The following is a 13,867-nucleotide window of genomic DNA, read 5'->3' as shown; positions in this document are numbered from 1 at the left end:
TGGGCAGAACATGGAACAAACCTGATGGGGGCAAACTAATCTGAGGCCTTAGTTACTGTGAACAGTTGAGCTGCTGCAGTGTGTAATTAACTGTAAACACAACAACAACAAACACTGGCCTGTAAACAGCTCCTCTAAATCCTGTAGAGTTGCTTGTGTGCATAAGGTTACACAACATACATAAAAGTTCTTCCCCTGTGAGGGTGCTGAGGCGCTGGCACAGGGCGCGCAGAGAAGCTGTGGCTGCCCCATCCCTGGCAGTGTTCAAGGGCAGGTTGGATGGGGCTTGGAGCAAGCTGCTCTAGTGGAAGGTGTCCCTGCCTGTGGCAGGGGTTGGAACTGGATGAGCTTTAAGATCCCTTCCAACCCAAACCAGTCTGGGATTATACGATCCCATGAAGTAGAAGTCTGGAAGGCATAAAGTGCTGAAGGAGAGGGGATGCCTGAAAGAGGAGGTGAAGGAGAGCAACTTTTAATCAGGATGGTCTCACATGTAAAGGATGAAGCCTGTTGCCCACATCTGTCACTCTCTAAGTTAAGAACTTCTTCACATTTACTTTGAGGCCACGTTGCTTCTGCTATCTGAGCATGTTGCAAAGAAAGGCACAGGTGATGTGCATCTCACAGGCTGTAATTTCACTGCAGAGACAGGACAAGGGCAGAGCTGCTGCAGAAGTGTGTCTGGGAGCTGCACCCTGCTAGTTTGCATCAGAGATTGTTTCTTTAATTATTCTTTGTTGAATCATCCCCCTGCTGAACAAGCAGTGTCCTCCCCCTGGTGGCAAGTAAAGAAGATGATTTTCACTTGCCAAATAGCAATGGCTCTTTCACAGGCTATTATATGAAATAAGGAGCATCAGACAGGACCTGTCTTTTATTAGGTCAACCGATACAGCTGGGGATAAAAAGAGAAGTTTGCAAAACACAAATCCTTTCCAGGGCTTACGCAGAATTACTTCAAAGGCTAATACCACTTGGGAATAGTTTCTGAGTGCAATTTTGTTAATTTATTAGACAATTTGTAAGAGAAGCAAAGGATAAAACCTGTGCAGGGTAATGGTAATGTGCAGTAATCCCATTATTTCCACTGAGTCTTTTAGTGCCCAATTGAGTTTTGGTGTCTACAATCCCTTAAAGGCAGGCTGGTGTGGAAAGTAAAATTCATAATGCTACTGACGAGTAAAAAAGGGCTCAGTAGACAAGTTGGGTTTATTGTACACAATGATTTCCCCAAGTGAAGTCTTCAGATAGCTCTTCAACAATTATCTGTACAAAATGGTCTGTGTTTGTTGTAGGGAATTACAGCAAATGCTTTTTGGACAGGATTTTGGACTAGTTTGGTGGACGTGGAGAGAGCAGGAGGTGTGGTTTATTTCGGCTTCACTAAGGGTTTTGATACCGTTTCCCATAGTATCCTCACAGACAAACTGATGTAGGACAAACTAAATAAATGGGCCGGAGGGGCAGAACTGGCAGAACCACTGGGCTGAAAGGGGCTCATGCTCACTAGTGGGGTACCCCTGGGGATGATACTTTAACATCTTCATTAACAACCTGCATGAACACAGTCCCCCCTCAGCAAACTGGCAGATGATACAAAACTGGGCAGCGTAGCTGATAACCAGACGCTGTGCTGCCACTCAGAAGGACCTCAACAGGCTGCAGAAATGGTCACAGAGGGTTGTCAGGAAGCTCAAGAAAGGGAAATGCAAAGTTCTTCACCTGGGGAGGAATAACCTGTGCACCAGGACAGGCTGGGGGTTGATAGTCCGGAAAGCAACCTTGGAGAGAAGGATGTGGGAGTCCAGGTGGAGAACAAGTTCACCATAAGCCAGCAATGCGCCCTTGTGGCAAAGGCGGCCAACAGCATCCTGGGCTGCATTAGGGAAAGCGTTACCAGCAGGTCAAGAGAGGTGATTCCACTCCCCCTTCTCTTTTATCTTTTCAGTCCTAGTAGATAACTACTAGTTGTTACCCTGCCCTCAACACTATAGGTAGTATAATAATGGCTGTATTGTAATTATATGGAAAACCAACTGTTGCCTTTTAATTACAAAAAGGTGAAACTTTCTCCTGCTGTAGCATTCAACATTAATAACCACTGCAACATAAATATATTCCCCCCATCCTTAAGAACGGAAAGCAACGCCCTTCATCCCAAAACACCGTCTGCATGCTTATGTTTAAAAAGGTTTAATTTTTCACCCAGGTACAAAAATACAGTACAATGTGATGGCAAGGCATTCGCCAAAAAACATTCAAAGAATAAAAAGGGGAGCCCCGTAAAGCTTTAACGTAACCCACCCATAACCTCACTTGATAAAACAATCAAAAGGTGAGTGCATAAGGAAGAAGTTAAGTTTCTGCCCAAAGGCAAATAAAGATGAATCACACAGAGCTTTACACAAAAATATGTTTGCAGAGCTAATATTTTCACATGCTACTTGGACATTCATGAAATTTATTCTACTTGGCTTAGTGGCAGAATTCATGGTTTGGGATACCTGACCCAGGAACATGCTCCATTCATAGGGATCCCCAGTAAAAACAGTGGGATCATGTAATACCAGTGAGAAAAGAGGGATCCAACCCTGATTAAGTGTCAGCATGTTGGCTACTTCTAGTTACTCCAACCACGCTGTCTGTCTGCAAATAACGTTTTGCCCTACACTCCTCCCTTTTAACACCAAGTATCAATGGTTGCTCAAACACATAAACCGATGTGTTTGTGCATCACCTAGTTGCAAATAACCATTATGGTACAAACTGCCAGGCAGAGGAGGAGATAACACTGTAACTGATGCATGTGTGTGAACTCCAAACGGGGTTTAACCTAACGCTGTTGACAGGAGAATTATGTCCCTTCAGTGCATCTACATTCTTGGTCTAATTGTTTTCTTTTAGAGTTTTGAAGTGATGGAAAAGCATCAATCAGTGCATTCATTATAGCTCATCTCCCAGGTGTTTTTTTTTGAAAGCATCACCTGTTAGCTTCTCCTGGGCCTCCTTCATGCCTTGGACAACTGAAAGATTAGAAGAAGAGGTATCAGCTATTAAGCTCAAGATGAAAACATCAAGGTGAACTGGTAATTATGTGTTTTAAAACAGTTACAGAATACAGGTCTACAAAGTAACCTGTGGGTAAAACACTCCTGCACCCTTTTCCCAACTGTCTGTAGCTGGATCACATGGATTGTATGATTTTCCATGACACATCTGGAGACAAAGTTTAGGTCCTATAGACATTCTAGTAGGTATGAATGTGAATCGTGATTCTGAATATGGCTCCTAAAAGCGTAAGAGAACCACTCACTCATGTGGTACCTAACAGCTGCCAGTTCTGCTGTGAAGTATCATCATTTTTCTCCACTCAAAAGTGAAGGTGTGTCCTCCACCTAGAGTTTCATCTCATTAAAAATGCATTTCAAACTCCTTTGCACATACCTTGATCAGCATTGGTATAGAAATACTTGTAGCTGGGGTTTCCCTTCTCATTTATGATTTCAGGGTGGACTTTTCCACTGGGGTCTATGAAACAAGAAGTCAAACATGACATTTAGGTGGTAACAACAAGAACCCAGTCCTGTGAGTGGACACAATAGCTGTGGATGTCTTACCCATGAAAAGGATTCTGGGAATATAACCTCCATCAGGACTAAAGGCTTCATCCTTTGGCTCTTCATCATCCTACCACAGCAAGACAGAAGAGAGAACATATTAGCAAGATACCTAATAAAACACAGCACTCATTTTGAAGAAACAATCTACTGCCTTCAGATTTCATTTCTCTGAGCAATTTACAGCTTGAACAGACACTAAGTAACTGCACTTGCACAGGAAGGATTATTTCTACCTAAACAAGTAACATTTGTGAAAATAGCATTTTTTTCTGTTCTGTCAATTTGTATTGAACACTCCACTTTGGTAGAGAAATGTCTGATATATCAGGAGAGAATGAATATAAATCCCTTTATTGTGGCAACAGAATGACACAAGGTACAAACATTGTTAGACACAAGGTACATACATTGTTAGAGACAATGGCAGAGAGCCAGGTTTAGAAGCACAATTAAAATAACCAGACCAAAGAAAATCCTTCTTAAAACAATCAGCTCTATCAATCAGTCCTGAACACCTATTCAGGAGTGCAGGATTTAGGATGTACACAGAACAGGATGTAATCAGTTAAGTAGGATTCCAAAGGTTTAATTATAAGGCAGTACCATGGATATGTATCAGAGGGCAGCCTACCTCAAGGTTGACCATGACAAAATTATGGGCAAGTTCAGAGATCTCCTTGGATTCAGCAAACTTTGGCTTCAGAGCTATTGAAGGGAGAAAAAGAAGAGGTGTGTAAAGGCAGTGGAAAGTATTTCAGGTCAGCATCAGAATCTCAGCTTCATCCCTCCCTCTGGAGAGCTGGTGCTTTTCAATAAGCAGTGAGTAAATGGAATATACATATCTAACCGTTCCAGGCAGGCTCAGGCAGCAGGTAACTGAAGTACTCTTTGCTGGGCAGCCATATGATGAAGCCTGGCCAACAGACATATGAGGTAATACTGGAACCAATGGAATAGAAGCTAAAAGCTTCCTGTAAACCACTATTCTCACCAGCTCACCCTTTAAGCTTAGTCATTATGCCCAGCTTGCTTACTTGCAACACTCTCCTTTGAAGGAATAAGGCAATTTACACTGAATTCTTGAAGGTTGTTCATTCTGTCCCATTTTTTACAGCCTAGTGCAGTACTACAGATGTTATTTTGCTGGCATTTAGGCATGGCTGGCTTTTGGCAGTGCTAATAGGGAAAGCAGTGCGATATTATACTGCTCTACATGAAATACAAATACCATTAGCTACATTTTAAGTGCAAAGTTCATGCTTCTCATGGTTACATGCTTGGTATGCAAAGCCCATTGGAAATTTCAAGCCAGCTCTGGTATTAAACACACTTACCTTTGCAAGCTCCACACCATGACTTGTGGATGATAACCATAAGAGGCAAACCACTAAAAAAAAAGGCAAGTAAGCAAGAAGATAGTCAAAGAAAGCTTACAGTTAAGCCTCTAAAGCAAATTCATGTACAGTTTAACAGTTGAGACTTCTATGAGGCTAAATGTAACCAAAAATGAGAGATGTAAAGAGTGTGTTCTAAGGCTGTCTTGCAAAAAAGCCTTCCTAATCTTAAAACATGTATATTAATAATGCATTATAACTGGCAGCCAGTAACCGCTCGTGGAGAGGAAGAGACTTTCTCTTTGGAGAGCATGCTCCTACTAGGCCAGATATGCTCAGATCCACAACTGGTCATGTTTTGTACTGGAAGTGGTTAGTGACAACAGCTGCTTGAGACACCTCAGGATGGATTTTCATGGCTGCTTAAGGTGATCCAGTGGATGAGAGTCGTGTATCTATTCCTCTCCCCTTTATGGTCTGTACCTTTCAGTCACCTCCTGTGACTGAGACCCTCCATTGAGCAGTAATCAAACACAGTAACCCAGCAAACCCCTGCCTGCCAGGCTAGCCTCCTATGTGTTGGTACACTGAAACAGATCCGTGACAAACGTGACAAGTGTCAGGACTGAGAAGGACTGGGATTGGGGGGGCTGTGTAGAACTGCAGCCTAAATAAGCATGATGCAAAAGGACCAAAGTTATTCTTTACTATTCTCTCTCCCTTCCCAAAGAATTCACTTGACCCCTATTACATATGCTTAAACCAGGGATTAAGTTTCCACTGTCCTATGTTTTATTTAACCTTGTTCATCAAAGATGCCTTCAGCATTTCACCTTCTGATGAAGTCAAGCTTTAAATTTCCTTAAGTTCCTTTACAGTATGTACAGGCTGTATTATGAGCTTAGCGAGAGAGGCCTTAAAGACACTATAAATTTCACCTATTTCCTGTCCTTAGCGCTGGTGATCCAATGAATCCACCACTTCACTGCTCCTGACTATTCTGTATCAATTGCTTCTATTATCCAGTTGAACTGGTGAATCCTGACTATGGTAATAAACTAAGGAACACTAAGAACAAGGAACTGGGAATCTCCTCCCTTTTCTCTTACCAATAAATCCCTTAAACTATGGCAAAATATCCAAGAGAAGCTGGTAATAATGATATAGGTTCCAGAACAGTAAGAACAGCCTAGAACTAGGTGAAGCAAAGGAAGAAAACTAGAGAGAACATACTGCATGGGTGCTTCTTTCAGCATATGCCAAGCAAAGCAAAACGTAACCTTTCTGCTATGTAAGCTCTGTAACCATATTAAGGGTTAAAAATAAAGCAGCACTTTCACACAGAGAAATTAAAAATGCCATTGCACAGAATGGCAATAAATTAATTACTACCAGAATGTATAACTTTAGCTGTGGATAGATGTGAAAGGAAATCTCTACTCAGCAGCAATTATGGCCTTCAGAAGCAGGAAAGGGTGGAGGGGAAGCCATTAACATTTAGAGGAGCTCAAACAGAAGCCATTTATAATTAACCAGTATGTTATCACCTTTACATAGGACTCTGCAGTAAGGAGCAAGAATACACATCTTCCTAGTAAAGCTTGTATTGCATCAGCATCCTCCCCCTGATGATGAAAAAGCCCTTTTTAATTGTTTCCATACAATCCAACATGATTTTGCCTCTTCCTTCAAGAGGGGCTGATTTAAATCTGGAAACACACTTCATACAGTTAAGAGCAGCTTTCAAAGCAGATTTTAAATGGAAGTACTCAATCCTGAAACACCAAGTCTTCATCAGTGAGAACTCACCAAGGTGGATATCCTGAATGTGTTTTCTCAGCTTTATTCTCTTTAATTTGACAGGTAAACTCAACTAATTTACATCAAAGCGTTCTTGTAGTGATTTCTCAGTTCTGCAGTACCCTAGTCCACCTATGTCAGATAAAGAGCCGCTGTAACTGAAGTAACCCTTCCTGCCCCACTTCACCCTCTCCTCCCAGGCAGCATTACTCATGCCATGAAAATCAAAAGCCACAATTTATTAAAATGAGGAAGCATTCACCAGAGTGAAAAGTTTATAATGAGCTATAGATGGGGTACAGCCAAGACTGGGATTGTTTGAGCACAAAACTAAGTCACCTATCACAGCTGGCACAGGCTTTCACCTAGAACCCTTTTCCTACAACAACACTCAATAATTAGCATTTTAAAGGTGCTTAATGATGACCTTGTAGATAAAAGACACATCGAGTTATTTCAATGACACAGTCCCCCAGGCAAATTAAGACTTTACTCCACTTAAGGCACGCATTTTATTGTTAAATCTGAAACAGAGGTCTGAGTTTACTAAGCCAGCACCCTTCTGCAGTGCAGAGTTTGCAAATCTATCTCTTGGGTTCAGTGGGATTTTTTGATACAGTCACATCCTAAAGACACAGCCTGTTCCAGTCCTAGACCTGAAGTCTCTTCTGCAGTTTGACATCACCTGGAGACGTCCTTGGAAAAACAATCTTCTTATTCAAGACATACACATGCTAATGTGGAGAGGTAAAGTCTTCCCTATGGTCAGTGCCTTCTGGGCTTCCATGTTCAGATGCTGTTTGATTACTGACGTTTACATCTCCATAGGAGACTTCACTTGCTTGAAGATGCAACAGTGGCTCTCCTTTTTGGAAGATAAAAGTGGGGACAATACAGAGGGATGGGGGACCAGCATCCCCAAAAGGATGCTCTCAGCGGTATAGCTTGCTGGCTACTGATGCGATAGATGGGGTCCAGGCTCTGCAGGGTCTGTGGCCTCTGTGACTGGACCACGGCCGCTGCTGTGCGGCTCACCGGATGCTGCGGCTCAGGTACTGCAGGAACATGCCCGCCAGCTGGGGCAAGTTCTCATCCCTGGGCTGCATCTTGGTGTAGCTGATGAACTGCCTCCGCAGCCGGCTCAGCTCGGCCATGCTCACCGGCCGGCTCAGCACCAGCCCTTCACTGACACCGGGCACACGGACCATCTCCCCGGGCTGAGCCCCGTTCCTCTGCGCGTCCATGACGGCGGCCAGCACCTCCTGGGTGACACGGTCGAGCTGGTGCAGGAAGCTGGAGGACTGCAGGGGCTGGGTGCGGGTGGCGCGGTGCGGCGGCGGCGGGGCGCTGTCGAACAGGGCGGCGCGGATAGCGTCCAGCGGCAGCGGCTCCTCCCCGTGCACGGTGAACAGCGGCCGGTCCCACCGGTTCTGCGGGTCCGGCGCCTCGAAGGGCGGCTCGTCGGGGCGGCCCGGGCCGCCGGCGCAGTGCAGGAGGCAGCGCGCCGTGCCCGCCTGCCGCGCCGCGCAGTACAGCTCGTAGCGGATGCTCCGCAGCTCGTTACCCGCGTCCACGATCACCACGTCCCGCCGGCTCAGCCGCCGCTCCACCTCAGCCCTCAGCGCCGATCGCCCGCCCTCCGCCTCGGCCACGACGTGCGCCTGTCGCTCCGGCCCGCCCAGCGCCGCCTGCAGCTCCGAGGCGCGGCGGCTCTTGCCGCTGCCCGGCCGGCCGCACAGCACCACCAGCGGCATCCCGCCGCCATGCCGACCCGGACGGGCACCGCGACTGCTTCCGCCACGGTCACTCCCCGCCCCGCCACGGTCGCCCCGGCAACCGCAGCGTGTGCAGGCCCTGCCGCCGGGGAGCCGCATGGAAACCCGCCTCGCAGCCCCCGGGCTCGGGTCCGGCACTACCCAGCGGCCAGCGCATCAGCCGGACAGGGTGTGGGCATCGCCGGGCCTCAGCCCGCGGCCGGTGCAGGGACACTGTCCCCGAGGTGTCCTGGTTAAGTCGCCATCGCACCGCGGTTACCCCGAGCACCGCACACCGGTAGCTGTGTGATTGCTGGGTCCGGCACACAGAGAACTTAAACCCAAGGCGTCTTCAGCGTCTGTAACACATCCAGATTGACCAGTCCACAGGAATGAAACAGAGGGCTTGAAACCTCCGAGACCCCTGGCTCTGATGCATCTCACTCGATGCGTAACAGATAACTTCGTATCATCTCCTGGCCTATGGTCAGACTTAGACCAAAAGTCTGGTTTTTAAGTTTATCTTCCATTTGTTGTTGTTGGGTTTCTCCCAGTCCTTCAATTCACTAACACTCAAACGCTGCCAAACTCAAACCATGGAATCCCAGACAGGTTTGGGTTGGAAGGGACCTTAAAGCTCGCCCAGTTCCAAACCCCTGCCACGGGCAGGGACACCTTCCAACAGAGCAGCTTGCTCCAAGCCCCTGTGCCCAACCTGGCCTTGAACACTGCCAGGGATGGGGCAGCCACAGCTTCTCTGGGCACCCTGTGCCAGTGCCTCAGCACCCTCACAGGGAAGAGCTTCTTTTATGCATTTAATAATATATATATTGCCCATATATATGTAGGTAAAATACAAACCAGCAAGCAGGTCTGTGTTTCTTTTCCAGTAACAAAAGGAGAGACGGGTGCATTACACCTGTCCCTTGCTGCGGGGCAACACTCACCCTGCCTAAACCTGAGAGCTCCCTCCTCCTCCGTCTCATTTTACAGCTTCTTCACCTTCGCTGCAAAGCAATGCTGCAGTTCCTCCTGCAAATACTGAGATCATTTATTTTCTTGCACAAGGAAATCGAACAAGTGCTAAAATATCCAGTAATAAAACCTTGTGAGGCTTCTGGACTGTACCACCTGGGTTAATTTGGTGTCTAGAGTGTAGAACTTGCCAGATGGATCAGTTTGAGAGCAGAATTCAATTAAGCAGCAAACCTGGAAGGCACCATGAACTTCTGCTCATGCCAGCACTGCCAGATCTAGGGTGTACATTTTAAAGTGTGAGTGGAATTTATAAGCATACGATTTTCCTTCTGACATTTTAACAAGAAACAGAAGAAATTCTGAGGGGAAAAAATGAGTCTGAATGTCTTTGCTTTTAACACTTCCATAGGGACAGTGTTCTTTTTAGAGTTTAAGCTTAACCAAGAAGAGGTTCTACTTAAACAACTCACCTCTTCACTACTGTCTGAAAGTTTCCAACTCTGTCTGCAGATGCTAACAAAGTAATTCTCTCATCTCACACTGAGTTCTCATCTATACAGGCACACTGAATTTTACCCAATTACTGTTATTCACACTGATGAGTTTGAGCAGAGTAAGTACTACTAAAACATGTGTTTGTGGGGTTGAGAACCACCTCTTTCTTTACTCTAAATACTCAAGTATTTTCTTCTCAGTTTAAAGACATGCTAGGACTTCAAGGTTAGGTTGGACAGGGCAACATGGTCTAGTGTGAGGTGTGCCTGCCCATAGCAGGGAGGTTGGAACTGAATGATCTTAAGGTCCTTTCCAACCCAAACCATTCTGTGATTCTGCGATTTCCATCATTTAATTAGACTGCAGTGATTAAACCATGGTGGTGCTTCAGCAAAGTTAACAACACTGTATTTTCTCTCTAACAAGCTATAGGGATCCAAACAGACTCCTAAAACACTTTCATGTTTGCTAATAATTACTATTTTCTGTGGCTAAATTTAGGATTAATACAGAACTGCATTCAGAGGAGGCCACAAAGATGCTTGTAGGGCTGGAGCATCTCTGCTATGGAGACAGGCTGAGAGAGCTGGGCTGGGCCAGCCTGGAGAATGCTCTGGAGAGACCTTAGAGCAGCTCCAGTGCCTAAAGGGGCTGACAAGAAATCTGGAGAGGGACTTTGGACAAGGGCCTGTAGTGACAGGACAAGGGGGAATGGCTTTAACCTGCCAGAGGGGAGACTGAGATGAGCTCTTAGGCAGAAGCTCTTCCCTGGGAGGGTGCTGAGGCGCTGGCACAGGGTGCCCAGAGAAGCTGTGGCTGCCCCATCCCTGGCAGTGTTCAAGGCCAGGTTGGACACAGGGGCTTGGAGGAAGCTGCTCTAGTGGAAGGTGTCCCTGCCTGTGGCAGGGGTTGAAACTGGATGAGCTTTAAGCTCCCTTCCAACCCAAACCATTCTATGGTTCTGTGAATGTTTTTAAGAAGATGTCTCTGTATTTAAAACTAACATACCTGGCTGCTGCCTCTTTCTTCCCATCTTCCAGTGTTCTCCAATGGATATGATCTCCAAAACCTGCCAGAGAGAAGGGTTTATAAATGCTGCACAACTTACTGCGTCAACCAACAGAGGAAATCAGTCCAACCCTTAAGAATATTTCTAACTCATTTTATGTGTTTTTCTTAAAGCCAACTGTACTCCCAGACCTGGAAAGACTTCTGCAATTACTTATAACCTACATAGGCTTATGAGGAATCCCACTGAAACTAATTAGCAAAAACATACCACTCTCATGAATATTTGATATACATGCAAAAGACACCAAAATCCCTTAAGCAGAGATTAATAGTGAAGGGCCTTCTGATTATTCCCCATTCTTTTTCAGACTGTGAACACTTATTAACTGATTAGTGACACATTAAACATGTCAGCATGTGGCTTTCAAACTCCCATCGAAGGTGAAGTAAAGGAAGACTTAAAAATTCTTAGGACAACATATGATCATCAATTGCTCTGAAAGGATGGTGCTAAGTATTAGCGATGATGATCTCATCCAAGAGCAAGGAAGAGCACCAGTACACAGATGTCTGTTACAGTGATGGAATGACGCAGGGAATATTTTATCCCCTTTCCAGATAACAAATCTGTTGTGTCAGTTGAGATAATGGTGAATGAGTGTACATTTGACAACTGCAATACAGGGACCACAGGGGGTTTTGATCCTGTAGCCAACACAGCACATGGCCAAAAGCCACACGGAGAGCTGGGACAAAGTTCTTCATATGGGACGCCCCTGGACAACCTCCTCAGAGGTCTCACAGCTCCTGTAATGCAGGGCAGTGCTGGACAACCAAACATCAGCCTTGGGCTTCCCCTTCCCATCACTGAGGGTTTGGATTAGTCAGCAACCCCCAGTACTCAGGGGGTAGATTTTGGGAGCTACACAGGGGTCAGGAACCACAGACTGCCCGATGCTGACGCAGTGGAAAGTGAACATTGTGTCCAGTAGACAACTATGGCAAAGAAACAAGAGAAAGCCAAAAGCAGGGTGAGCAAAACCTCACGACACCTTAGCTCAGTATCTGAGAGGCTTGAACAGTTGGCACAGGATTTTTATTACCTTATCTTACACCTGCTAGGAACGACTGTGAACATACATGATGCAACACAGCAAATATTGAGTTGTGCCAGCAGTGAGGCGGGGATGCCTTGTTCATGTCCAATCACACGTACCAACTGCAGAGGCAGCTTCGGACACCAGGCTATGTTTGCACCCATGGAACGCAGCAGAGCAAAAACCAGCTGCATTAGCAAAAGTCACGTTTACTCAGATATTGACACGTCAGCTATTTCATTCAAAGGCCAATATGCTCCCTGTGAGGGTGCTGAGGCGCTGGCACAGGGTGCCCCAAGAAGCTGTGGCTGCCCCATCCCCGGCAGTGTTCAAGGCCAGGTTGGACAGGGCTTGGAGCAAGCTGCTCTAGTGGAAGGTGTCCCTGCCCGTGGCAGGGGTTGGAACTGGATGAGCTTTAAGGTCCCTTCCAACACAAACCAGTCTGGGATTGTATGTTAAACCAGGGAAAACCTATTGCGCGATCTAGGAAACACTTTTTGAAAGCTTTTCTTTTTCCTTTTTTTAAACTAAAACACACTTCGTGGCGAGCTTCAGCACGTTTTTAAAAGCATTACATATCACATTAAGGAGTGTTTCTTTAGAATGGAACTCATCTGAGGCGTTAAAAGGGAACGGCTGAGATCGCCACCACAAGGCTTTGCTCTCATTGATCGAACTGTGCTCCCACCAGCCCTGAAGAGATGGATTTATCTCCAACACAGACTAAAGCCACGACCCCGGGGTGAAGCTCAGCGCCCCGGCACACCCTTACTGCACAAGCCATTAGACATGGCAATTACACAGGGAAGCCTCGGCGAGCCAGAGGCGAAGTGAGGAGCGGTCACGAAGGAAAAGGGAAGCCGAGGGCGGGAGGGCAGAGCCATTCATCGCCTGCCAGGAGCCGGCGGCAGCGGCCGGCAGAGCTTGGGCTGTGCTGACCGGGGCGGGTGGCACGGGGAGGCTGCTGCTCCTGTCTTCGCGCCACGGAAAAGCGGGACCCCTCCAAAGGGAAACTCGTTGGGAACAGAACCCCAACGGCAAAGATCGCGACAGGACCCCACCGTCTCCCTGTGCACTGGCAGGCCGGACCGTCCCCACCACCAGCACCCCGCGTCCCCCCCGGTCCAGCCCGTCCCGGGGCACCCTGACAGGAGCGGGGAGGAAAACCCGAATAAAACGTATGTCTGACCCTTGCCGAGCCCCTCCGCGGCGGAGGCGGCGGAGGCCGCCAGCACCAGGCACAGGCAGAAGATGGAGGCTCCGGTGGGCTGAGCCTTCATGGTGTCGGCGCGGGCAGCTCTCCGACCCCCAACCTTTCCAGGCGGCACCGCACAGATAAGGTGGTTTTTTTTCCTCTCTTTTCTTTTTTTCCCTTTTTTTTTTTTTTTTTTTTTTTAAAGCCCAGGAAGTGATGTGAAGCGGATGTGGGCGGTGCGATGCCCGGCCGTCTGCTCGGGGATGGCGGGGCTGGCTGAAAGGGGTATCTGATACTGGGGAGTGGGGTCTCTCAGCCCTCTGAGGGGTGTCCGCCCTGTCCGTCTTGGACGAGGGAGCTCAGCTTCGCGCAGGCAGCCCAAGCCTCTGGGGCGGGAGTCCCTCTGGCACACCGGGGACCCCACAGCCGTGGTTATCCCCGTGGGAGCGGGCAGCGAGGGGCGGGCTCCGGGTTTACGTTCCCCTCCCAGACACATCCTTTTGTCCCGCTACTCTGCGGAGCTGCCCAGCCGGTTGGGGCGGTAAAACCGGCCGCAAGCACTTGTGTGTGAAGGAGGGCGCGC

At 47.3% G+C, this 13,867-nt stretch overlaps 2 protein-coding genes across 2 annotated transcripts; both read right to left on the bottom strand.

Annotated features, from left to right (window-relative positions):
- Nucleotides 1-2,177: 2,177 nt before the first annotated feature.
- On the bottom strand, nucleotides 2,178-13,492 carry TXNDC12 (thioredoxin domain containing 12). Its single transcript, XM_061451244.1, has 7 exons — nucleotides 13,279-13,492; nucleotides 10,990-11,050; nucleotides 4,955-5,007; nucleotides 4,252-4,325; nucleotides 3,618-3,687; nucleotides 3,445-3,528; nucleotides 2,178-3,023 (listed from the first exon to the last, which is right to left on the bottom strand). The coding sequence occupies exons 1-7, from the start codon at nucleotides 13,367-13,369 to the stop codon at nucleotides 2,944-2,946; spliced, it is 513 nt and encodes a 170-aa protein (XP_061307228.1). The 5' UTR covers nucleotides 13,370-13,492; the 3' UTR covers nucleotides 2,178-2,943.
- On the bottom strand, nucleotides 7,120-8,860 carry KTI12 (KTI12 chromatin associated homolog; the record flags this gene model as incomplete). Its single annotated transcript, XM_061453072.1, is given in 3 exon segments — nucleotides 7,120-8,636; nucleotides 8,639-8,695; nucleotides 8,698-8,860. Coding segments are annotated over 3 exon segments (1,071 nt in total), but the record flags the coding sequence as incomplete, so codon positions are not given.
- Nucleotides 13,493-13,867: the final 375 nt, after the last annotated feature.

The sequence above is a fragment of the Pezoporus flaviventris genome, unplaced genomic scaffold, assembly GCF_033815535.1.
Source record: "Pezoporus flaviventris isolate CSIRO_AGI_PZ_B2104156 unplaced genomic scaffold, CSIRO_AGI_Pfla_v1 ptg000013l, whole genome shotgun sequence".
Taxonomy (NCBI): Eukaryota; Metazoa; Chordata; class Aves; order Psittaciformes; family Psittacidae; genus Pezoporus; species Pezoporus flaviventris.
The sequence above is the reverse complement of the archived record's forward strand: the minus strand, read 5'-3'. Positions and strand labels throughout refer to the sequence as shown.

What these genes read in the sequence shown, in the direction of transcription:
- TXNDC12 (XM_061451244.1), bottom strand. Translation starts at nt 13,369, where the DNA reads ATGAAGGCTCAGCCCACCGGAGCCTCCATCTTCTGCCTGTGCCTGGTG. An exon ending in CGCGGAGGGGCTCGGCAAGG is followed by an intron (nt 11,051 to 13,278) that starts GTCAGACATACG and finishes TCTCTCTGGCAG; the next exon opens with GTTTTGGAGATCATATCCAT. An exon ending in TCCCAGAATCCTTTTCATGG is followed by an intron (nt 3,529 to 3,617) that starts GTAAGACATCCA and finishes CTTGTTTCATAG; the next exon opens with ACCCCAGTGGAAAAGTCCAC.